The following is a 27,080-nucleotide window of genomic DNA, read 5'->3' as shown; positions in this document are numbered from 1 at the left end:
AAGGAGAAATAGATCTTAAGAATAGGTATGCAGAATTGGAAAATGAAGAAGGGGCTCAGCAGGTAGTCACTGAAGGTGGAAGGGCAAGGAAGAAGAGAAGAGCGGCTAGTTCTATAGGAAAAGGGGAAGAGTTAATGGAGATTACATGAAATATGAGCCCCAGGAGGATACAGGATGGGTTGAAGAGGATTACAAGGGAGAATAGGAATGGAAAGAACTTGCAGCCAGAGGGAACAGGGGATAGACTGGAGAATAGCACCGTCACTAGGAAAAGACAGGTCTATGTGATTGGGGACTCTTTACTTAGAAGAATAGATAGGCCTGTAACCAGAGCTGATCCGGAGAATAGGAGAGTGTGCTGTCTTCCAGGTGCTAAGATACGGGATGTAGACCTGAGGTTGAAAAGGATTCTAAAGGGAGCGGGAAAGAATCCCCTAATTATCCTTCATGTGGGAACAAATGATATGGCTAGATTCTCGCTGGAAAGTATTAAGGGAGACTATGCTAGGCTGCGGAAGACGCTTAAGGAAATTGAGGCTCAGGTGATCTTTAGTGGGATTCTCCCTGTTCCTGGAGAAGGGCAACAAAGGTGTGACAAGATTATGACTATCAACAGATGGCTTAGGCAGTGGTGCTATAAGGAGGGCTTTCGGATGTATGGCCACTGGGAGGCATTCATGGATAGAGGACAGTTCTCTTGGGATGGACTTCATCTGAATAGGGAAGGAAATAGACTTCTAAGATGGAGGCTGGCACAACTAATTAAGAGAGCTTTAAACTAGGAATTAGGGGGAGATAGTTGGGAGATGTCCAGGTAATCTCCACGCTGGATTTTAGCATTGAGAGGGAAGAAAACAAAGTAAGAAAGGATACAGCTGTGGGTAGGAGGAAGGGCAGTGTAGATACAAGTCTAATAGGTTATACTGGTAGTAAAATGACCTGCACCTAATAGGGTACAGAATGTGAGTGAGGCCAAACAGCAAAAATTAAGATGTTTGTACACTAATGCGAGGAGCCTAGGTAACAAAATGGAGGAACAAGAGCTATTGGTGCAGGAAGTGAAACCAGATATTATAGGGATAACAGAAACATGGTGGAATAGTAGTCATGACTGGACTACAGCTATTGAAGGGTATGTGCTGTTTAGGAAAGACAGAAATAAAGGTAAAGGTGGTGGAATAGCATTGTATATCAGTGATGAGGTAGAATGTAAAGAAATAGGAAGCGATGGAATGGATAAGACAGAGTCCGTCTGGGCAAAAATCACACTGGGGAAGTAAACTACTAGAGCCTCCCCTGTGATAGTGCTTGGGGTGTGCTATAGACCGCCAGGATCTAATTTGGATATGGATAGAGCCCTCTTTAATGTTTTTAATGAAGTAAATACTAATGGAAACTGTGTGATCATGGGAGACTTTAACTTCCCAGATATAGACTGGAGGACCAGTGCTAGTAATAATCATAGGGCTCAGATTTTCCTAGATGCGATAGGTGATGGATTCCTTCAGCAAGTAGTTGCTGAACTGACTAGAGGGGATGCCATTTTAGATTTGGTTTTGGTGAGTAGTGAGGACCTCATAGAAGAAATGGTTGTAGGGGATAATCTTGGCTCAAGTGATCATGAGCTAATTCAGTTCAAACTGAATGGAAGGATTAATAAAAATAAATCTGCAGCTAGGGTTTTTGATTTCAAAAGGGTTGACTTTCAAGAATTAAGGAAATTAGTTAGGGAAGTGGATTGGACTGAAGAATTTATGGATCTAAAGGTAGAGGAGGCCTGGGATTATAAATCAAAGCTGCAGAAGCTATCGGAAGCCTGCATCCCAAATAAGGGGAAAAAATTCATAGGCAGGAGTTGTAGACCAAGCTGGATGAGTAAGCATCTCAGAGAGGTGATTAAGAAAAAGCAGAAAGCATATAGGGAGTGGAAGAAGGGAGGGATCAGCAAGGAAAGCTACCTTATTGAGGTCAGAACATGTAGGGATAAAGTGAGACAGGCTAAAAGTCAAGTAGAGTTGGACCTTGCAAAGGGAATTAAAACCAATATAAAAAGGTTCTATAGTCATATAAATAAGAAGAAAACAAAGAAAGAAGAAGTGGGACTGCAAAACACTGAGGATGGAGTGGAGGTCAAGGATAATCTAGGCATGGCCCAATATCTAAACAAATACTTTGCCTCAGTCTTTAATAAGACTAAAGAGGATCTTAGGGATCATGGTAGCATGACAAATGGGAATGAGGATATGGAGGTAGACATTACCATATTTGAGGTAGAAGCGAAACTCAAACAGCTTAATGGGACTAAATCGGGGGCCCCAGATAATCTTCATCCAAGAATATTAAAGGAATTGGCACAAGAAATTGCAAGCCCATTAGCAAGAATTTTTAATGAATCTGTAAACTCAGGGGTTGTACCGTATGATTGGAGAATTGCTAACATAGTTCCTATTTTTAAGAAAGGGAAAAAAAGTGATCCAGATAATTATAGGCCTGTTAGCTTGACATCTGTAGTATGCACGTTCTTGGAAAAAATTTTGAAGGAGAAGGTAGTTAAGGACATTGAAGTCAATGGTAAATGGGACAAAATACAACATGATTTTACAAAAGGTAGATCGTGCCAAACCAACCTGATCTCCTCCTTTGAGAAAGTAACAGATTTTTTAGGAAAGGAAACTAGTGGAAACTTAGTGGATCTAATTTACCTAGATTTTAGTAAGGCATTTGATACCGTCCCACATGGGGAATTATTAGTTCAATTGGATAAGATGGGGATCAATAGGAAAATTGAAAGGTGGATAAGGAATTGGTTAAAGGGGAGACTACAACAGGTCCTACTGAAAGGTGAACTGTCAGGCTGGAGGGAGGTTACCAGTGGAGTTCCTCAAGGATCGGTTTTGGGACCAATCTTATTTAGTCTTTTTATTACTGACCTTGGCACAAAAAGTGGGAGTGTGCTAATAAAGTTTGTGGATGATACAAAGCTGGGAGGTATTGCCAATTTAGAGAAGGACCGGGATATCCTACAGGAGGATCTGGATGACCTTGTAAACTGGAGTAATAGTAATAGGATGAAATTTAATAGTGAGAAGTGTAAGGTCATGCATTTAGGGATTAATAACAAGAATTTTAGTTGTAAGCTAGGGACGCATCAATTAGAAGGAACGGAGGAGAAAAAGGACCTTGGAGTATTGGTTGATCATAGGATGACTATGAGCCGCCAATGTGATATGGCTGTGAAAAAAGCTAATGCAGTCTTGGGATGCATCAGGAGAGGTATTACCAGTAGGGATAAGGAGGTTTTAGTACCATTATACAAGGCACTGGTGAGACCTCACCTGGAATACTGTGTGCAGTTCTGGTCTCCCATATTTAAGAAGGATACATTCAAACTGGAACAGGTACAGAGAAGGGCTACTAGGATGATCCGAGGAATGGAAAACTTGTCTTATGAAAGGACACTCAGGGAGCTTGACTTGTTTAGCCTAACTAAAAGAAGGTTGAGGGGAGATATGATTGCTCTCTATAAATATATCAGAGGGATAAATACCAGAGAGGGAGAGGAATTATTTAAGCTCAGTACCAATGTGGACACAAGAACAAATGGATATAAACTGGCCACTAGGAAATTTAGACTAAAAATTAGACGAAGGTTTTTAACCATCAGAGGAGCGAAGTTTTGGAATAGCCTTCCAAGGGAAGCAGTGGGGGCAAAAGATCTATCTGGCTTTAAGATAAAACTTGATAAGTTTATGGAGGAGATGGTATGATGGGATAACATGGTTTTGGTAATTAAATATTCATGGTAAATAGGCCCAATGGCCTGTGATGGGCTATTAGATGGGGTGAGATCCGAGTTACCCAGGAAAGAATATTCTGTAGTATCTGGCTGATGAATCTTGCCCATATGCTCAGGGTTTAGCTGATCGCCATATTTGGGGTCGGGAAGGAATTTTCCTCCAGGGCAGATTGGAAGAGGCCCTGGAGGTTTTTCGCCTTCCTCTGTAGCATGGGGCATGGGTCACTTGCTTGAGGATTCTCTGCTCCTTGAAGTCTTTAAACTACGATTTGAGGACTTCAATAGCACAGATATAGGTGTGAGGGTTTTTTTTGTAGGAGTGGTGGGTGAAATTCTGTGGCCTGCGTTGTGCAGGAGGTCAGACTAGATGATCATAATGGTCCCTTCTGACCTAAATATCTATGAATCTATGAATCTATATTCCCGCGATCCATTCTGCATTGACATGGGCCTGATGGGTTTATTTAATCTGTAGTATCAATAATTCATCTGTAAAATGTGTGAGCTGTGGGGCCATTCTCTCATGAAATTTTGGATTCTGCTCTCATTCTTTCTATATTCAACCAGCTAAGCATTTCTGTCTCTAGAGCCAGTGCCTTTTAAAAAATATGTATCACTAAATATCAAAAAGTATTCATTTGTTAAGTCTATACTAGTATCTTACAGGCACACAGTTCCCTTAGTTTCTTAATTAGTATGGAAGATTCATTAGCTCACAATTTCTTGCTATGCCAGTCACAGACACATCTCACCATCAATGTTAAGAACACACAGCACTTCAGTTGTAAATATTTTGGCTGCATCTTTCTCCTTTAGAAGTAGACATAAGTAGGCACTTACCTTGCAGTTTTCCTTGGGCAGATTGATCCACAATCACAAACAGCTGCATGATTGGAACCAATTGGATTTGTAGCTTGAGACCAAAATAGGTATGCACAATGAGATGGTATGAAGTTGGCTGGAAAATTGAGAAGCTTGCTGGAAAAGGAAAGAAAAGTCATGTTTCCCTGATTTTTTTTTATTTGTTTTTATCACCTCTTTCTGTTATCATCCAGAAATGTCACAGACAGGAAAACACTAGCCTGCTGAAAGCAACACTTTACATGAGCAGCCTGAGTCACCATCTGCCCTGAAAACTGCAACAGGCAGAGGACCAAGGATCAGATTGTGACAGATCCAATGCTATGGAAACATGGAATATTCAAAGACTATTGTATCAACTTTTACATGTATCATTATGCGCTAGTTAGTGATTGTATTCCTGGCTCGATGGGTGAGCTAAAGGATGCTTCCCACAGGAACTAAAGACACTGGATAGTAATTAATGCAAATCCCCAAGACCGAAACCATGCAGGTAACAAATCTTGTAAAGTTTTGCACCCTCTGGGCAATAGCATCTACTGGTTTGACCTAGTTCAAAAAGTCTTAACAGGCAGAGGACTTGAAACTGTACAAAATGACAGCCATGACCTGGGAGATATTCTCTCACACATGATCCAAGAACTTGCGTGAGTCTGTGTCCAGAGACAGGCTTTGTGAGAGGGCCCAAAATACTTTAAAACCTACCCGAGATTCCATGTGGAAGATGGGTGATTGCTTGGTAAGCCAGACATGCATATAAACATGTTCAGAGTTTTAAAGATATGCTTTTTTCTGAAATGCTTTTGTTCTGAATAACTAGTACTTGGCTTTATGAGGGCTGGCTGGTCACTGTTAACCCTATCCTCACTGTCACTGAGAGAACAGCAGGTGCTGGACTGAAGTCAGATCTGCTGAGGTAATCACAGTGCATTGCAGAAGTCTGCAGGCTAAGCCCCCGTCTGAAGGGAGCGGGTTGTGGGGGATCCTGCCCCAGGAAAGGTGATGGCTGGATGCCTGAGACATAAGTGGGGTGCCCTTCCAGAGCGGGAGAGGGTATGAGAGGTACAGTTAACTCAGGACCCGTGACACAAACCTCTCTTATTTTACTCTGAAGAACACTGACTGCTTAGCTATAGTGCCAGCCCCTGCTATACTAACAACCCAGCTACTTATGATGACTGTGCGGGATCAGGAATCAAACAGATCACCGCTGCTCTGTGGCATGACGGCTCACAGGGCTGAGTTATATGCTGCTGTATTAAAAGCTTTTTTGAAAAATCACTATCTCTGCCTATAACAGTATAACAATAAGTAAGAGTCTCCCTCCCGATGCCCCCTGCTTAACTACCATTGGTTCCTGTTTCTATTTGAAGATCTCCTTGTTCTTCCAACTTCCTCCGTGGGCTGGTCTATTTACTTAAGGGTTTGGTGCCTCAGGTATCACAGTGAATGCTGGGTACAATGAAAGGGACAGCAATGACAGTGACTCAAAGGGGTAACTCCCACTATCCTTTTGAGAGGAGAATGACGGTGACTCATAAGTTTCTGCCACTGTAATGACGAGTTATTCCAGTCAGATTCCTGTTTTAAAACCAGTTCAATCTAACACAAGATACCTGGAGCAACTAATGGTAAGACCCTGGGTATCCCCCCAAATAGAGAGAGGAATTGCCATACCAGAATAGACCAATGGTCCATCTAGTTCAGTGTCCTCTCTCCGATATTGGCCATGCTGGCTAGCTCAGAGAAAGATGTTAAATCCCTGTCATGTGCAATACTGCACTGCAGGGAACATTTCTTCTGGACCTCACCCAGTGATCGATGTATGCCCTTAAGTATGGAGACTGAGATTGCTTTCCTCATTTTGTCCTACATCCATAAATCAGTGTAGGAATGGATTGTATGCCATATTATATCAAATGGAAGCACTACTCAATTGTAAATCTTAAAAAGAAGTTGCTCTTGAATAAAAGTAGCATCCCAAAATTGAACTCCCTATTAAACGTTCCTTGCTTTTAATATACAAGTACTGAACTTAATTGATGCTTGAGTTGAAGTCAAATCCAAAGAACAAAAAGAAGAGTTGTTTTTGAAGCTACCCATATATTTTTTAGCATAGGGTTTTCCAGTCACCCATATTCCCCAGAACTGGAATTCTCAACCTAAGTCACAAACAGGTGTCAGGAGTCGTAACTACCCTGCCCTTCCCATATTGCTAAATGGGAGAGGAGTCCCACTATGGAAAAGAGTGTCACAATATGGAAAGGTTTGAAAACCATAGCTGTTACTGATTGTGGCTGTGGCTATTTATGCCCGGGAACTGAACTGGGTGAAAGTTAAACCAGCTCTCAGTATGTGACAGCTGTTCATAAAACACTCAAAAACAGCTGAGCTCTGACACACTTGGAGGTATTATATATAGGCAATACAGCATTATCAAGCCTGAGTGGAAAAATCAACAGAATAGCCCTACAAAATAAATAAACTGGAAAAGCTAGGCCCACTGATGCCTCTGTGATGTTGCCCAGAGGGAGTCATATGCTAAGGTGAGGCTATTTAATATGTGGCCTGTAGATTATATTGTTCATTCTGTAGAGTACTTTGATCTGGATCCTTTCTACCAAGCAATTACAAACTTCTCCTTCCATGTGTGTCTGTCCTCCCTCCCCTCTATCTATGCAACTGAATAGTTTTTCGTAGAGGGGGCAGTGACTGAGAAGTGGTGCTGATTATGGAGCTGTTGACTCTGCAGTTTAAACCTCCACAATAAGCAGCACTAAAAGGATTTACAAATTTGGGGGAGGTTACTTCAGGATCCTCTGTTCTCTGTTTACTGATCTCCCACAACAACCCTCACAGATTCTGCCTCACTGCAAACATCTTTCTAGCGGAATAAGGCTACATGTGACTCTTTCTATGCGCCATGAGCACGGCTCTGCGCATCGCCACAGGGTGTTGTTTGACACAAATATAAAGTAACTGCCTCATTAAAGCTCCATACCCCAAATATACCTCCACTGAGCTTTCTACCAGGTCAGCTCAGCGACAGAGAGACCTAAGATCAGTCCCCAGCCTTGAAAAGAGTACTTAAAGGGAAAAAAGGAAACAAGAAGAAAAAGATCCTCTTGTTGGAATTTAAGTGATAGATATAAATCAGAAAACTTTTTCTCTCTCCTAACCAGAGTATATGGGTAAAAATTACCCGAGTTAAATATGACATTCCTGGTCCTATACAGAACATATGCTGGCAGTGAAGTTCATTTCTATCTATTTATGTGAGACACGTGCAGATTAAGCTGTTTGCCCAACATCATACGGGAAGCCTGTGCAGAACTGGGGCTCAGGCCAGTGCCTTAATCACAAAACCATTCTTCTATCCTTACTGATTAGCCTCTGTACACAGAGACACCATCTCGTGGTTAGGTCACACTTTCCTCCATGTATTTTCTCAAGTCCCCTTCCTCTCAAGCTCTTTACATTGCAGTCCAGTTCATTCCAGCACAAACATTCAAGAAATGCCTCTCTGCCTTTCTTTCATCAAAGGCTCTAACACATAAAGAGCTTGCTTTTCCCTTAACATCAGATATGCATTGGAGAGGTGGTCACATTCCTTACCTGTCACATGGGGCAAGTGCACTTCCAGTTCATTCAGCAGCACAGTGCCGTCTGATCTGAAAACCAAGATCTGTGTGCAAGCAAAAAGAACATGTTTAAATTACTGCAACTTCATGTATACAGAGGGAAACAGACCACAAACATTAACCTTGAAACTGGGGAGACAAGAAGGGATCACGCTACTTTATGCAGACGAACTCAATATTCTAGTCACAGTTTTAAAAAGGAGCAATCTAATTAGCTAATGAAGATTCTGTCTGCCCTAGCATCCAGTACATGTACAAAGCTTTGGGCTTGTTAGACAACTCTTTAATGTATACTAAAACAGTTTCTACTAGAGAAAAAACGCTCCAAGAAAGTCACTTATCCTGGATACCAATTTTGCCAGGTGGCTGAAAGCATTTGGCGCTTGACAACAGTGTGTGTAGGGATTTGCTATACGCACACACCTTGCCATGTGTTATTTCTTACATAATTGTACAGCATTGGTAGAATCATAAGGAAGTGCTTCAGGAAATTCTTAATACAAATTTTAGTATGTATTTTTGGGAACATAACTAGTTTCACAAATGTTACTGTCCAGAGCCAAGAAGACCAGAACTATATGGCAGGAAAGGAGGAGAGAAAACTCACAGAGGTCTAGATATTATGATGATGGGAGCATTAGAGATAAATTAGAGAGACAGAACAGAAAAAAATAGATTAGGCAGGAGGGCAGATTGAATAAGAGTGAGAACTTTCCAAGTTCCCCCTTCACTATTAAACAAGAGTGAAATTCAAACAGTTGAGAAGCTTGGCTTGATGAGTATTCAAGAGTTTGACTCCTAACCAGAACATCTTAGGTCTGCAAAATTGGACTTAAATCTCAACAAAATAAAATATCAAGGACTTCTTATTTCCAATCAAACTGGAAATGCCAAGAAAGCAGACTCACAATGCTTCCAGCACTGGGCAGAACCAGAAAGAGCGAAAAGAAAGAAAGAAGGAAGAAAAAGTCAAGCAAAAACTTTTAACTCTGAACTTCTTCAGACTGTACAGAGCTGGTCTGATTTGTACAAACATTTGGACTGGTTTTTATTTTTTCTGTATTCAACCATCCTTACTCAGGATCCCCAGAAAAAGATTATCAAAAGTAAGTAGGGAAAGAGGAATCAGGGAATACATAGATAGAATCCACTCATCCAGCAGACCCCCACACATCACTTACATTTTTCTTGTGGTCTATTAACAGCACAACAGTCTTCAAACAGGTCTGTTTGTCTGTGGAGCCACAGGGAGACAGCTCTGCCAGGAGGGCGTGAGTGTCATTTATACTTTCCTGCAGTCAAAGTGGAAAAAACATAAATTAGTACAGTATGATGGGTTGTATAAACCCCACACTGGCTGAGAAGGGGTTAACTGGAGCCTGAGCGCTTTATTACCCCCACATTATTACACCTGGAGTATGTGTCAGGCTCAGGAATGAACAGGGCTGGATTTAGGGGCAGGCTACCTGGGTGACCGCCTGGGGTTCCAGGCTTGGAGTGCTGTTTTTGTTGTACAGATCCTAGCATGCAAATTTATTGTCTTATATGACATGGATAAATCATTCATACAAATTGTGAATCAAAATCATGAAATGGGCTACAAATGCAATAAAAAGTAAGGCATTCAAAAGTTTAACAAATGGAGGGGGGGCGCCAAAGACGCTCCTCGCCTGGGGCGCCATTTGGTCTAGGGCCAGGTTAAAAGGAAGGAGTTCAGTGTAGCTGGAAGAAGGAGAGAGATGATCTGGACTTCCATCTCTGTGGGAAGGGTCAGGTGGGATCCACGCAGAGAGAGAACCAGGCGAAGGCTACAAGCATGCAATTAACTACTAGAGTGAGCCTTGAAAAAGAGCAGGACTCCAAAGAGACCGCCATGTGGATAACAGTTCCGCAGAAGAGCGGAGAACTCGGGGAAACCTAAGATAGACTAAAGTCTGAGATGGGTAGAAGTTGCTTAGTTTGTGTTTTGTCTGTTTTTAGGGTTTTACTGGGGGATTCCAGGGAGAAGGCCTGAGACCTTCTGCTCTGGAAGCAAAGTGAGACTGAAGAGCCCAGGTGAGGTGGAAGGCATTATATTTGCTACCATTATTTTGTCAGACATTGTTTGGGACATTCATACTTCAGAAGGGATGGAACTATAGTGTGACCTGTCTGGAAGGCCAAGTCATCACCAGACCAGACCACTAACGTTCCAAGGAAGAGAGCTAGGTGGAGTTGCTGAAATGCTGTTTCATGCCACACAGGAGCACTCTGGGACAGCGAGTCTATGACACACAGGAAGCCCTTTCGTATCCTGAGCTGATTTCTGTCACAGAGGACTGAAATCATCTGTTAAACTAACAAACACTGTAGAGCTTTGCTTTTGAGAACTTTCTTTCTAGTGCTACCACCGGAATGAGGACTTCCTTTCAAAGCTCCAGTGGCAAGCATTCAAGTGTTGATAAAGTCAGATCCTTGTTCTCTGGAGCAATGGGGACCAGGCACTTCAGGGACAAAGGGAAGACATAACTCGCTGTCCTCTCCCCCACCCCTCCGATTGACTCAATATCACCTGAACACAAGCATAGGTATATTACAGATTAGGTAGGACACTTCCAATCCTCATTTCAGATCTATTAGGCAGAGCTGAGTCCTTCAAGTTGCAGGTCCAGCCATCTGTTCACTAGCACCAGTGTGCTCCTCTGGACTCTTATAAGTGAGACTGGGTTGGGTAGCATAAACCTGTTCCATAATCATCATGAAATTGGAAACGACTAAGGCAGTCAGAGTCTAGCAGGTGAGCACAAACCCTCACTACCACATCAGTGGACACTGGGGATCATGACTCACTTTGAATTCTCTGGTATAGACTCTACAGTGTCCTCCTTCCCAGGCTCAAAAAGTATAATGAAACAGTGATCTGCAGCCACTAAACCAGAAGGCAGATGCATCTATATTTGCTATCTGAGAGAAGAGACCTTTAATACACGGTACCTTGGACAGCACATAGTAACAGTCTCCGTGGAAGGTGTATTTCTTCCCGTCAAAGGTGGTGATGTGAGCACCTCCTTCCACTAAGCATGAGCCTGGACAGGATAACTGCTTGCACACCCACCTGCCTGAATCACAGGTGCTAGAAACACAAATAAATAAGGAATCAAAAATGGGGTTAGGTGTCAGAGCGACGGAAAGCACTGAAAAACATCTGTATACAGAGCACCGTTGGGACAAAGTATCCCTAGGTGCTTTGAAAATTTGTCACTGGCTATTTATTTAAAACTCTCCTCTTCCACATATTACAGACTCAAGATGCCATAAAATTGGCTCACTATAACATCTTGACATTGCAACACATGTAAAGGCACCAGGACTTTTGCAGCAGGACATATACAAATAGGTAGCAACTCTACTGACAGACCCGTGCACAGTCATTCTGAGAGCGGTGTAGAGTCAATTGTAATCCTTACCATTCTTCACATTCATTGGTGATATTTTGCCCAGGTGAATACAGAAATCCATGCTGTTTGCAGTGACATTGGTTGACAGACACACAGCCTTTCCCACTGATGTCATCATACACAGTTCCTACAAAACACAACCGTAGGCTCTCATAGTTCATGTCAAAATACCTGCACCAACCAACCCAGGAGAAACTCTTGGAGCAGGCACACTCTCAACCGGACCCAGAATTAATGGTAATTGAGGCTATCAAAAGGGGATTAGGCCACAGAGCTTCCATTGTTTTTAATGTTTAAATTAATATTTTAATGGAAGTTATGTGGCTAAAGCCCCTCGGCCACTTTGAAAATCTCAACTTAAATCTGCACATTCTAAATGGTTGGATTTAAAATTCACCTAAACTATTGTTGTTGTGCTATCACTGTGAAGGTATTTTCCAAGGTTGGCAACAGGGTCTTGACTATTAAATTTGAGCTCATTGTCACATATTATTAATAATATCTCCATGGAGATAATATATATGTAATTATGCCCCTTCTCTGGGTTACCTACAGAGTCTGAATCCAGAAACTCTGCATCTAAAAACATGCATGGCTACTGCTTAACCCGAAGGACCAACTCTCAGTTCAGAGGCGGTAACAGTCTCATAAACCATGTGGCCTAGCCACAGACAGAAATAAAGAGCCTAACTGGGTTAGTGTGAGTTAAATAAAGCCAAGCTAATGCATGACTTTTGTAAACATGCTAGAATTTTATTAATTTACAGGAACAAATTTACTCCACTGGTAAAATGTCTTCATTTCTAAAATGTAACTTGCTTTATACTGAATATTTCAATCCTGAATTTCTTGATGTTTTTTTTTTTAGTGAAGGTAAAGTATACAGCCTTTTTCAGATACATTCTGGAGTATATGAAGAGACTTGAATCCAAACCTATTGTCTCATATAGGACTGAGAGAGACACCTACCTTCAGGGCAGAAGCAGCCATCCATGAAGTGTTCCTCACAAAGGTTGCTGATCTCCAAATGGGAACATGTGCTAATGCATGGTGAGCTGCTTTCCAGGTAGATCATGTTTCCAGGGCACCTCTTAGCTAAAATAATGAAAGAAAAGATCAGTGACTTGAATATAAACTCTGCGTTCCACAGAAACCAAAGAACATATATTGGATCCAATGAAATCAGTGGAATGGACTCAGTTGGCTGCAATTTGGCCAAATGTATTTAATGTGTTTGATTTCTGAACCGCTTTTTTTCTTCTCTACATTCTTTTCTTGCTTCTTGAACAGAAGACAGTGATCCTAATCATGCTTCCACTGTAACTAATGGCAAAAAATCCCATTACTTTCACTGGGAGCAGGATCAAACCATATGGCTTTCCATTGGAACATAATTTCTACTTCCAATAAATGTCCTTAATAACAAAGGCAAGGGAGGGGGAAACAGGAAATATACAAGATGAGCAGTTTTAAATATTTCACCCAGGATGAACTGATTGCTCTGCCAAGTTTGGGAAGATGCTTACGGCAAAATTCTTCTGTCCTCCAGCTTCCAGGCCGGCCACCAGCATGGGAACATTGGCGAGAGTACTCAGAGATGGTGCTACAGAGGCAGAAGGAATCCTCGGCTCCCTGGCAGGCACACTTATCCTGCATACAGGCTTGAACGTACTTCTCCAGGTTCAGACGGAACTCACAGTCAGCGAATACTGAAGAAGTCAGCAGATTCAGACACTCATCACGCTAAAGAGGTGGGGGGGGGGAAGAAAAGTTTAAAAGGCATCCCTGGCACCTGAGTTTCTAGAGAGGATCCTTTGTGCTAAAATGGTGCTTTGCTTCTGGACATCACTAATGGTTGCAAAAGAGGGATGGGTCCAAGTCTTAGGTTATCTCTGGATAATTCTGTGTCAGAAACAACACACATGCAACTAAGATCTTTCATCAGTTCTACTCCTCCTTTTAGAAGGCATAACAATGTTAATGCCTTTGGAGTTAGTTAGGGACACGGTATGTGCCTTGGAAAGTTCAGGCTGTTACCCATCTCCACACTCAGTGGTCTCCCCATATTGCAAGGAATGTCTCCACCTGCCAGCTAAGTAAAGTTGACCACTATGATTACTCACATGCTGATTACAGGTTGAGACAGTCTGTGTTTCATCAGGGTCCTCACATAATGTGTTGGGTTTGTTTATCTTTTGCATATTTCCAAATGTGATGGGATTGAAGATCATGTCTGTGAGGGAGATGTAAAAAAGTCTTGATAAACACAGCAAACTTAACAATACACATCTGATTCCTGGCACTCTAGTGATCAAGCAAACTGTTCATTATATATCAGGCACTGTACTGACTATTTTAATACTATTAAGAAAATCCATTTCAGAAGGACATGAAAAGCTCACTAATATTCCAACAAGTGAGAAAGTCTACACCAGAAGTTCTCAAATGGGGGTCGGGACCCCTCCGGGGGTCACGAGGTTATTATGGGGGGGGGTCACGAGCTGTCAGCCTCCACCTCAAAATCCGCTTTGCCTCCAGCAAATTGCTTCTGGCTCTAATAGAATATCAGGGTTGGAAGGGACCTCATTTAATGGTGATAAATATATTAAAAAGTGTTTTTAGTTTACAAAGGGGGTCGCACTCAGAGGCTGGCTATGTGAAAGGGGTCACCTGTACAAAAGTTTGAGAACCACTGGCCTACACCAACAGAGACGCCACAGAATCAGCTGATTCACATGGAATATAGTACACTATTAATAATTTATCTCTGTATCTCGTAGCAATCCCTGGAAAATCTCAGACAGAATTTAAGTTCCTGTACTGTAAATTCTACCTTTGCCCTCTTTGATGCTTCCACATACAATATCTATAAGCCTGCCTTATATGGTATCTCTATAGACTATCAGACCACTTACCGTTAGAGAGAAATTCATTGTAGAGCTGCTGTCCATTGTAATCCCCACAAAGACCACATGTATTGTTGTTAAACTTGGGATCCAGCTCCAACTAAATAATGAAAACAAAACCAGAAAGAAAATCAGCTGTAGTGCTAAAAAAAAACATTCCCAACAAGAATAAATTCACTAGGAGGGGAAGTTAATAGAGGAGAGATAGTGAATGCCTCTCCATTGTAAATTAGGTTTCAGTACATCTAACATAATAGTAGCACCATCCAATGCAAACAATTACCAGGGGAAAATAAAAACGTATCATGGAAGAATGTGAGACGTTACTATACCATGATGGTGCCTCTTGTCAACATTATGTCAAAGCTTAGGAAGAAAATGTGCTTTAAATAAAAAACTTTTCCCCTTAAGGGGTGAATTTATTCCTTGCTGGGAAGCTGAATAACAGAGCACAGCAATCCAAGGGACAAACAAACGGATTGCAGATCAGAATTTGTTAGGACTTTTTAACCAAAATATTAGCTGTTTCTCATTCCCGTCTCATCTTCTCTTGAGAGTGAAGAAATGTTCATTTCTATGCCCAACTCCAGTCACATAATGGACAAAGGAACCTTCTCACCTGAGAATAAACTATCTCCATTCCCAGTTGGAAGAGGCTGCTTAACGCAATGACTCTGTTCAACCTATGCTAATTTGTTAAAACCGAATAGTAGCAAAAGTAAAGTTTAGTGTCATACATACCATCAGTGAATCTTCACGGTTCCACATTAGAACAAGGCCCGCTCTTGCATAGACTTTAGTGTAGACTTCATTGCTCTCAATCAGCAAACCAGAACTATAGTATGGTGTTGTTACACTGAGAAGAAGACAGTCAGAGATTTGTTACTAGATCTAATGTAGAAAACAAAAAAGCAGTAAACTGAATGTCTTAGGTGCTGCAAGAGGAACATCAAAGGACATGGAAGAACCAGGCTCTGCAGATTACACTTTTCTGGCCTCCATCTCTGAGTCCCACACAGCTGTTCTCTGCTGTATAGGACAGACTCTGTTTAGCGGGGAATTAAATCCCCTTCCCTTCAGATACTTGCTGAGGTAAGTTATATTTTGTTTGACCGGTTTAAATTGCTCTAATCAGCATTCATTCCAGTTGGTCACAGAAATCCAGTTCAGATTCTTCCTATTTCAAGGCAGTTTTGAAAACTTCACTGCCTGATGCTTGCACAGACTTCATTAGATAACAATTATCTCCTGTGGCCATCACATATAAAATTTCAGACTTGATATTTTGGTGCCATCTGGAATTTACCATGACAAGGCAAGGCAATCTCAGAGCCACGGGCTCCTTAAAGGGATAGATTCTCTATCTCAGGCTAGGAAAGAAGGCAAAATGCCAGTGAAGAAATGTGATTCAGTCAGTAAAAGCACAAAACAAAGGATCTGAACCTGGGAAAGCAAATATTCACTGCTCGCCCATGATTGAGGTTCACATAGCAAATAGGCACAAGAAACTGAATAGTGTCTTTCATTTTCCAAAAATCATATACTGTTTCAGGAGACTGGATATCCCCTTTAAATAACCTTTATTATTTGAGAGAATGGCTTCATGATTTGGGATGGGGCCTGATGGTCAACATAGGTGGGAGAAAAATGTGGGGAGAAAAGAGCTTCTTAAAAGCATCAGAATTCAATAATCTAATAATTTAATAATAAGAGATGAATTATTAATAGAATCAGTAGAGGGCATTAGTTTGACCTGAGTATCTCAAAGAGGATTGAGCAAAGATGCTGTTGACTGATAAAACGTTGATCCACTGAATATCCACCCCGCTGTTGCACGACTCCCTTATGCTCACTTTGTACACAAGCCACAATGCAGAACTTGGTTCCGTGATAAAAGCATTCCCGCAAACAGCTTCTTACAGTAAAACTTAAATAGCTCAACACTTGACCAAACAGAATTAGTTACATTGGAATCCAGCCAAACCAATGAATAGCTGTTTCCTTCTCTAAACAGTTCTCAGAGCAAATGCTATTGCTAGTTTAATGGTGTGTGCCCATGCATACATCCCCTCTCACAATTTCTTTCCTAGCCTTTCACAAGAGTATTTTAAGTCTTAATTTCTTGGTGCCAGAGCTTTTCTAACTACTCATCTTGCACATTTCTAAAGCATGCAATCACTTTAGCTAGGGTCTAGACACCAAATAGAAACTGACATTCCTACCACAAGCTACAGGTCACATCATGAACATTGGAGCATGAACATTTTTTAAAGAGAATTGTAAAACACTAGGCATCTACTTGACAGCATGGAGTCTTCTGGGATGAAGCTTTTTCTAATGCTGACTTTAAGCTAGGGAATCAGAACAGAGGAGTTTTGTAGCATTTATGGAACCAACACCGTAGCACCAAGCCTTTACATAAATAACTGTTCTTTCTTCTATTCTAATTTCCACCTTTGTACATTTTATTTCTTTCATTCTTTGATTTTATAATCGTTTCTTTTCTTATCTTATACAGGGTACCTGTAAAGTAGTAAAAATCTAATTCTGAAGATTGCCTCTGTGGAACATGCAACTATATGCAGATACTGGAGTTTGCAATGGGGACCCACACTTACTAGGATGGCTATGAGTACCTGCTATGGGATTGTGTTTGGCTTGCCTGTATCAGCTATGCCATTGAAATGCATACAAGTGGCATTTCAAAAATCTTTATCTGCTCTATGGAGCCCAAAATTCTGTGGCGATCCACAGAAGAACTAGAAAGTCTTAGGATATGTCGACACTAGAAATGTAATATAAACTAGTAATTACTGCAGTGGTGCATGTTCACACTACCCTCCTTGGGTCAGTGGTGCAGGTCCTCAACAGGAGTGCTCTACCAGGAGAGCCCTCTCAGCTCTGCTGGGAGCTCCCTGCTGGGATCCTGGCTGCCCCACAAACTCCCAGGTTCCCGGTGAACTGCCTCCTCTTCCTTCCCCCTTCCCCGCTGGGAGCTGGGGGAAGCCGCCTAGGGCTTCTTGCCCTCGGGGAGCGGGGTCCAGTTGCCCCCCCTGCTCCCCGCCCACCCCCACCCTTGGCACCCCCACCCTGCTCCCCACCAGGAGCCGGGCAGCCTTGTCAATTTGAAATTGACAAGGCTGCCCCGCTCCCAGTGGCAGGGGGGAGGGCACCAGGGCTTCTTGCTGTGGCTCCCAGCTGGGAGCGGGTTCCGAAGCTGCCAGGGCTTCTCACTGTAGTGCAGACCCTGACATAATTAGGTTGACAGAAGCTGCCTTATGTCGACCTAACTGTGCGGTGTAGACCAGCCCTAAGAGACTCACTCTTTCCTGCCCTCTGCTGATTGATATCTCAGGACCCCTTCGAAGCTGCAGAAGTACCACCAGTGGTGGAGGACTAAGTCTGAGTGCTGAACTCAGACCCAGCCCATCTCCCCTAGGCAGAGCATGATCCCCAAATCATTCAATATTAAGATATAACTTGGAAACCAGATGTCACCAAATCAGCATCCGAAGAGCTATCTGATTACCATAATATCCAGTATTAATTTTGTGTTGGTAGTCAATGGATTGGGTCCTCCCCAGGCACTTTAAAAATTCTATAGCTTTCATTGCATTGGCATGTAGTGGGACATGTGCCACAGGTATGGTTTAAAGAGTATGAAAGTCTATAGAACACTGAATCCTATATACAGTGAAAACCTGTTCCACAAGTCTTCTTTTATTAGGGTTTTATTGTTTTATGAACAATACATAGGAGAAGAATAGGTTCAGTGCATAGGAAAGCAATCTTTAAAAGACCCCTAAAAAGCTGCTTGTGAATTTCTTTTTAACACTTTTGTGCACAACTAAGCAATCTCTCATTTTTGGCAGTAATATATGTCAAAAAACTTCATGATATTTCTGAATATATTCTGGCTTGGTGCCTGGAAAATAGAACGCTATTTTCTATTCCTTAGTAGGCATTCACTGGAGTGGGTTTGACCGTTTTTAATAAAACCTGGGCTCTAGTTAGAGGCAGCAATGACAACAGAGGGGTACATATTTATTTGATCATGTTAAAATCTGTTAAACCTGATCCAGGTTCTGGCACCCTTAATCCAGTGCCACTACCTTACCTAGTAAGTGTCTCATTCGCTTTAGTGGGTCTATAAGCAATATTGTGTTCCTTCCCCAGAATTTCTTTTGCCTGGTGAAAGGCTCACAATAGATATCTTAATGCTACATATTGTACAGTTCTGTTTGTCTATGGAAGCATCTTACTGGACATTCTTTCAAGAATTATAATACTAGAACTCACATTTCCTGATCCACCACAACCGTATTTCGGGTGAGGTACATTGCAACATCCTTTATGGTGATCAGGACATATTGCATTTCAGGGTGTCCATTTTCATTCACAGCACGCTGGACATGGACTGAGAATTCCTGGTAAGACCCTCGGCAGTCAGAAGCAAAGTTGTAATCACAGAGGCCAGGGAACTGGTAGAAGTCTCCATCAAAAGTTTTGAAATGATTGTTCCCCCAGGTACTGCAGACATAGTGGCCATGGTTTTGGGTTCTGCCTGTTAAGTGATGGAGAAGGGATGAAGAAAGTGAAATAAAGTAGCTAGCACCCATTGATAATAATCAACATTACACAACAAGACAGCTAAGGAATGATACTTAAACGATTCAGCTATGGCATGCTACTAGGTTTACACAAGAAGATAATCTGCTATATATACAGAACAAGCCATTTATAAATATATACTCAACAATTTGCCAAAACACCAAATCCTCAGTGTTAGCATAATAAACAAATGATATGTGCATCTCTCTGGCTGAGAGTCGTGCATTTTTACATGCAGCTGGGGCCTGGATACCTCTTGGAGTTCTGACTGCATGTGTGAGGGGTGAGAGCACTTGCCTGTCGAAACTGAGAAGCAGAAATGGGCACAATTGGTTGCACAAATAGTTTATTCACTGAAAAAAGCAGTTTCAGTAAGCCCAAAACTATTTCTGAATTTGAACAAAGTTGCCAAATAGGTTTGTCTCAAATAATGTAGGGAGGTTCTATTCACAAAGGGACTCAGGCTCCATTCACAGAAGAAGAAATGGTGGCAACTCCTTTATACCTTAGAACCCTTAGTGGTTAGGGCACTCCCCTGCGATGTAGGAAACCTGGGCTCCATCTCCCCCCCTCTGCCTAATGTAGTGCAGGGACTTGAACTTGGGTATCCCACATTGCCAGAGTCTGCCATAACCGGGATAAAGAGTCATTGGCATACCCTCTCTCTCTGGCCCAATGACTAGTCAAGTATTTTATACAAAATGGAATAGCTTTAACAGGAGAAACTGAGGGACACCCCTCCCCCCGGAATAGCTGATAGCCCAGCAGTTAGGGAACAGGCCAGGTGAGTGCCCTAACCACTGGGCTAAAGGAGGATCCTCTTTGGCCTTTTTATGAATCTAACCTCTTAATTTCCCTTGCTTGTTATTGTTAAAATGTTCAAAAATGAAACCTAATGCTCTATTCAACTTAAAATAATTTCTGTTGACTTTTTTGATTCACTGAATTTTTTCAGAATTTGACATTTGGTTTGACCCAAAGCAATTTTGTTATTTATTTATTTTTCAGAACTGCGAGTAAACAAAATAAATCAGTTATTTTCCCAGCTCTACTGAGAAGCTTTAACACTCCTGTCATATGACACTCCCATACCATTAATGTAGGCTCAGGCCAAGTCTATTAATTTATTCTAATTATTTTTGTCACTTTTCCAATTTTTTTGCAAGATACTTTCTTTATAGGAATTAATCCCTTATGTAATCCAAATTCCAAGTGTGAATTCATTATTTCCATTAAAAATAATGACTTGGAGTACCATCGATATTCACAAGAACTCAAGATAAGACAACAACTAAATTATGTCAGGACGGTAAGAAGAAAGCAATAGCAACCAAATGTTTGGAAGTCTCAAACTCATTCCACCACCATTTGTCCACAACAGTAACTGACAGAAATTTAGCACAACCTACAAACCATTCTCAAAACTGGAATTGCAGGGATTGTTGTAGATTAGGTTTGAGGTTCATTGTCAGAGCTATGTGTGGTAAGGGAAGCAGCCAAGCAAGCATCAGCACACCTCACATTCATAAACACTAGGTTAACTTTTTTTTAAATTGAGTGAACAAAACCATAGGTCCCCTTGAACAATTCATATTTAAAGGCATCAAGATATGCTGTATGTAATACACACAGCAGAGCATCACATTTTCAGTTCATGGGTCTACTTTGAGGCTCACTTTCTCCAGAGATCTATATGTAACACCGACAGACCCTGGTTGTCGGTGGGCGGGATCAAACCTGGGGTGTCTGGAGCATAGTGCATGAGCCTCTACCACATGAGCTAAAAGCCAACTGGGCATTAGCTAAGACTGTAGAGCAGACTCAATCTCTCTCTCTTTAAGTGGTCTCGGTGCCACTAGATGGGACAGAACACTACACCCAAGAGGTGTGTGGGTTACATACAGATATTGTTTGCTTTGGGAGAAGTGCAGGGATCCTTTAGATCTCCTAATTTCTCTACTTTCTACTCCATCCAAACAAATCCTTGTGTTGCAGCATCCCCCTCTTCATTTAAGGACAGGTTCACATCCATCCTTCCAAAGCCCATCAACGCTGATTCTTGCATCCACTAAAGAGTGGGATTGGAAAGCAATGCAATGTGTTCCCTTCTTTCCAATTACTAACATCAGGTGCTCTCCTAGCCATAGCATATTCAAGAAGGGACCATTCCCAGGATCCAACCCCCTGATCACCTGCACAGGAAAGCATCACCCAGCTGTACCAAAATATTTGCTATTTTTCAATAATACATATTCATCCTAACACCTCAAGCAAATTAAGTCGGAGACTCATTCTTTTAGAAAGGTAGATTAAGAGATCATGGACTAGGATTGCTGAAGTAATGGGTTAAAAATGAGCTAGTCCAAGTGTTAACACTATATACATCTTTTGGACAAGAAAGCATATACTGCTATTTCTGAATAGCCCAAATGCAGTTTTCCTTATGACACTCATCCCCTTTCTCGGTTGCTATTGCTCGGAACCTGCCTAACTCCTGCAAACCTTCATGCTAGGCAATTGTTACTTCATCACATACATCAAGCTGGAGATCAACATAATGGATTCAGCCAGCCACAGAGCTCAGAAAGAAAACTATAGAATCTTCCACCAAAAGAAGTCGCATCTATTTCAGCTCATACATTTGGTCTCAGCATTTGAATGTTAAAAATGAAGGGAGATATTTGATACCATAATATTCCCTTTAATTATTTCATCGCGTGTTTAGCTTTTTCTTAACTACACTAGTTAAATCTTTCCACCCTTTTCTAGTGGGAAATTCCTCACCATCCCATTTCTAGCTCTTACCTTTTTTAATTTCGTTCGCACAGGAAAGAGCCAGCCACAGTGCAAAAAGGCTGGCAAGTCTTAGCCCCATGGTGGCTAAGCTGCTTGCACTGAAAACGTCTTCAGAAAACCTCTCTTTATATAAGGCCCTTTGGTACAATTAATGCCATCACAGTGGAGGACATGTAAAGTGAGAAGGAGGAGCAGGAGGAAACAAAATGGGTGTAACGTTTACTGAGATAAGAAAGTAAACAGACATAGTTTGTCATAGTAAAATTGGGAATCCGGCATACAGGATACAGGACAATATTGATTCAGTTATCATGCAACTGGAATTTTATTGTCTTTTTATATTTCTAGCTCATATAAGCTTAACCCACAGTAACTCTTGGCAACAGAGAGCGAACATTTTGGGGGCAGTTGAACAACAAGGGAATCCCTGAAATGAAACTTAACCTGGGATATCCTCAAGTGTCTGCTTTGAAACCAAGAGTTTTTAATTTTGCATTATTGCTCAGAGGTATTTATGTACAGATTAAATAATGTTTGTAAAGAACCTTGAAGATGAAATTGGCACTTATGGGTAGGGCCCGACCAAATTCACAGTCCATTTTGGTCAATTTTACATTCATAGGATTTTAAAAATCACACATTTCACGATTCCAGCTATTTAAATCTGAAATGTATGGTGTTGTAATTGTAGGGGTCCTGACCCAAAAAGGAGTTGTGGGGGGAGTTGCAAGGTTATTATACAGGGAGTCGCAGTACTGTTACCTTTTCTTCTGTGCTGCTGCTGGCGACGGCTCTGTTGCCTTCAGAGCTGGGCAGCTGGAGAGCAGCCGCTGCTGGCCGGGAGCCCAGCTCTGAAGGCAGCGCCACCGCCAGCAGCAGCACAGAAGTAAGGACGGCCTGGTATGGTACGGTATTGTCACCCTTACTTCTGGGCTGCTGCCTGCAGAGCTGAGCCCTCAGTCAGCAACCGCCGCTCTCCAGCCGCCCAGCTCTGAAGGCAGCAGCACAGAAGCAACGGTGGCGTGGAACGGTATTGCCACCCTTACCTCTGCACTGCTACTGGCAGGGCTCTGCCTTCAGAGCTGGGTGCCCAACCAACATCTGCCGCTCTCCAGCCACCCAGCTCAAAAGGCAGCGCAGAAGTAAGGGTGGCAATACCAAGTCCCCTGCAGCTCCCTTTTTGGTCAGGCCCCCAATTTGAGATTTGTTGGTTTCCCCCATGAAATCTGTATAATATACAGTAAAAGCACACAAAACACCAGATTTCACAGGGGGGAGAACAGATTTCATGGTTCATGATGTGTTTTTCATAACATTGAATTTGGTAGAGCCCTACGTATGGGCTAAGTGTTATTATTATACGTTAACTGTTGCAAAATTACAGTGCAAATAACTGTTGGGATTTCAGTTCTGGGATTCATACAGCGCTAGATCCTCAGATGGTATAAATTACTGAAATACACCTACTGAAGATCTAGCCCATAAAGTATATTGTATTGAAAAGTATTGAAAATCTGTGGGGGTGATCTCACGCAACTTCAGGTACTCCATACCAAAGGCAAGGTCCACAAAACAGCTCTGCAGTGCTACAAAGTCCACCAAAAGTTTATGGAAGGTCTCACAAAGCAAACACCACTATTTCAGGCTTTAAGTAAAGAAGGAAGAAGTTGTAGTCCACACCCATCAGCATTAAACCCAGGCAATGCAGGTTTTCACATAGAATGCCCCCTGCATCATTTATTTTTGTCATAAATAAATTGCTTACGTACTGCTTTACTGATAATCTGTCACTCCCTCTTATTCCCCTAGCCCGCAGGCCAGCTGTTTCAAAAGACTGCAGCATGAAAAAGGCTATCCTGCGGGCTCTGCTCAGTACAGACACAGGAGAGAAAAAAAAGGGGGATTCTTGTGAGAGTTACAAAAACTTAAATTAGTTCATAGCATTGCTATGGAAATAACTGCCTTCTACATGAACTTTCTTCTCTCTCTCTCTCTCTCTCTCTCAACTGTTCCTGTCATAAATATAAAGGGAAGGGTAAACCCCTTTAAAATCCCTCCTGGCCAGAGGAAAAATCCTCTCACCTGTAAAGGGTTAAGAAGCTAAAGGTAACCTCGCTGGCACCTGACCAAAATGACCAATGAGGAGACAAGATACTTTTAAAAGCTGGGAGGAGGGAGAAAAACAAAGGGTCTGTGTCTGTCTGTATGCTGCTTTTGCCAGGGACAGAACAGGAATGGAGTCTAAGCCCTGGTCTACACTAGGACTTTAGGTCGAATTTAGCAGCGTTGCCGGCTCGAATTTGGGGTACTGTGGACACAATTCGATGGTATTGGCCTCCGGGAGCTATCCCAGAGTGCTCCATTATGACCGCTCTGGACAGCACTCTCAACTCAGATGCACTGGCCAGGTAGACAGGAAAAGAACCGCGAACTTTTGAATCTCATTTCCTGTTTGGCCAGCGTGGCAAGCTGCAGGTGACCATGCAGAGCTCATCAGCACAGGTGACCATGATGGAGTCCCAGAATCGCAAAAGAGCTCCAGCATGGACCGAACGGGAGGTACGGGATCTGATCGCTGTTTGGGGAGAGGAATCCGTGCTATCAGAACTCCGTTCCAGTTTTCGAAATGCCAAAACCTTTGTGAAAATCTCCCAGGGCATGAAGGACAGAGGCCATAACAGGGACCCGAAGCAGTGCCGCGTGAAACTGAAGGAGTTGAGGCAAGCCTACCAGAAAACCAGAGAGGCGAACAGCCGCTCTGGGTCAGAGCCCCAAACATGCCGCTTCTATGATGAGCTGCATGCCATTTTAGGGGGTTCAGCCACCACTACCCCAGCCGTGTTGTTTGACTCCTTCAATGGAGATGGAGGCAATACGGAAGCAGGTTTTGGGGATGAAGAAGATGATGATGATGAGGAGGTTGTAGATAGCTCACAGCAAGCAAGCGGAGAAACCGGTTTTCCCGACAGCCAGGAACTGTTTCTCACCCTAGACCTGGAGCCAGTACCCCCCGAACCCACCCAAGGCTGCCTCCTGGACCCAGCAGGCGGAGAAGGGACCTCTGGTGAGTGTACCTTTTAAAATACTATACATGGTTTAAAAGCAAGCATGTGAAAGGATTACTTTGCCCTGGCATTTGCGGTTCTCCTAGATGTAGTCCTAAAGCCTTTGCAAAAGGTTTCTGGGGAGGGCAGCCTTATTGCGTCCTTCATGGTAGGACACTTTACCACTCCAGGCCAGAAACACGTACTCGGGAAACATTGTAGAACACAGCATTGCAGTGTATGTTTGCTGGCATTCAAACAACATCCGTTCTTTATCTCTCTGTGTTATCCTCAGGAGAGTGAGATATCATTCATGGTCACCTGGTTGAAATAGAGTGCTTTTCTTCTGGGGACACTCAGAGGAGCCCATTCCTGCTGGGCTGTTTGCCTGTGGCTAAACAGAAATGTTCCCCGCTGTTAGCCACAGGGAGGGGGAAAGGTTGAGGGGGTACTCACACGGTGGGAGGAGGCAAAATGCGACCTTGTAACGAAAGCACATGTGCTATGTATGTAATGTTAACAGCAAGGTTTACCCTGAAAGAGTGTAGCCACTGTTTTATAAAATGTGTCTTTTTAAATACCGCTGTCCCTTTTTTTTTCTCCACCAGCTGCATGTGTTTCAATGATCACAGGATCTTCTCCTTCCCAGAGGCTAGTGAAGCTTAGAAAGAAAAAAAAACGCACTCGCGATGAAATGTTCTCCGAGCTCATGCTGTCCTCCCACACTGACAGACAACAGACGAATGCGTGGAGGCAAATAATGTCAGAGTGCAGGAAAGCACAAAATTACCGGGAGGAGAGGTGGCGGGCTGAAGAGAGTAAGTGGCGGGCTGAAGAGAGTAAGTGGTGGGCTGAAGACAGGGCTGAAGCTCAAATGTGGTGGCAGCGTGATGAGAGGAGGCAGGATTCAATGCTGAGGCTGCTGCAGGACCAAACCAGTATGCTCCAGTGTATGGTTGAGCTGCAGCAAAGGCAGCTGGAGCACAGACTGCCACTGCTGCCCCTCTGTAACCAACCGCCCTCCTCCCCAAGTTCCATAGCCTCCACACCCAGACGCCCAAGAACGCGGTGGGGGGGCCTCCGGCCAACCAGCCACTCCACCACAGAGGATTGCCCAAAAAAAAGAAGGCTGTTATTCAATAAATTTTAAAGTTGTAAACTTTTAAAGTGCTGTGCTTAAAGTGCTGTGTGGCATTTTCCTTCCCTCCTCCACCACCCCTCCTGGGCTACCTTGGTAGTCATCCCCCTGTTTGTGTGATGAATGAATAAAGAATGCATGAATGTGAAGCAACAATGACTTTATTGCCTCTGCAAGCGGTGATTGAAGGGAGGAGGGGCGGGTGGTTAGCTTACAGGGAAGTAGAGTGAACCAAGGGGCGGGGGGTTTCATCAAGGAGAAACAAACAGAACTTTCACACCATAGCCTGGCCAGTCATGAAACTGGTTTTCAAAGCTTCTCTGATGCGTACCGTGCCCTCCTGTGCTCTTCTAACCGCCCTGGTGTCTGGCTGCGCGTAACCAGCAGCCAGGCGATTTGCCTCAACCTCCCACCCCGCCATAAATGTCTCCCCTTTACTCTCACAGATATTGTGGAGCGCACAGCAAGCAGTAATAACAGTGGGAATATTGGTTTCGCTGAGGTCTAAGCGAGTCAGTAAACTGCGCCAGCGCACCTTTAAACGTCCAAATGCACATTCTACCACCATTCTGCACTTGCTCAGCCTGTAGTTGAACAGCTCCTGACTACTGTCCAGGCTGCCTGTGTACGGCTTCATGAGCCATGGCATTAAGGGGTAGGCTGGGTCCCCAAGGATACATATAGGCATTTCAACATCCCCAACAGTTATTTTCTGGTCTGGGAATAAAGTCCCTTCCTGCAGCTTTTGAAACAGACCAGAGTTCCTGAAGATGCGAGCATCATGCACCTTTCCCGGCCATCCCACGTTGATGTTGGTGAAACATCCCTTGTGATCCACCAGAGCTTGCAG

The 27,080-nt window shown here is 42.8% G+C and overlaps 1 protein-coding gene across 1 annotated transcript in view; it reads right to left on the bottom strand.

Annotated features, from left to right (window-relative positions):
• MUC2 (mucin 2, oligomeric mucus/gel-forming) overlaps nucleotides 1-22,127 on the bottom strand; it is a 69,788-nt gene extending 47,661 nt beyond the window's left edge. Inside the window, 12 exon segments of the mRNA XM_075130040.1 lie at nucleotides 4,637-4,774; nucleotides 8,273-8,342; nucleotides 9,480-9,590; nucleotides 11,272-11,410; nucleotides 11,745-11,862; nucleotides 12,705-12,830; nucleotides 13,262-13,478; nucleotides 13,859-13,968; nucleotides 14,651-14,741; nucleotides 15,383-15,497; nucleotides 18,941-19,205; nucleotides 22,058-22,127. Coding sequence (XP_074986141.1) covers nucleotides 4,637-4,774; nucleotides 8,273-8,342; nucleotides 9,480-9,590; nucleotides 11,272-11,410; nucleotides 11,745-11,862; nucleotides 12,705-12,830; nucleotides 13,262-13,478; nucleotides 13,859-13,968; nucleotides 14,651-14,741; nucleotides 15,383-15,497; nucleotides 18,941-19,205; nucleotides 22,058-22,127 — 1,570 coding nt within the window.
• Between the last annotated feature and the right edge of the window lie 4,953 nt (nucleotides 22,128-27,080).

The sequence above is a fragment of the Caretta caretta genome, chromosome 6, assembly GCF_965140235.1.
Source record: "Caretta caretta isolate rCarCar2 chromosome 6, rCarCar1.hap1, whole genome shotgun sequence".
Lineage (NCBI taxonomy): Eukaryota > Metazoa > Chordata > Testudines > Cheloniidae > Caretta > Caretta caretta.
This window is presented reverse-complemented; position numbering and strand designations above follow the sequence as displayed.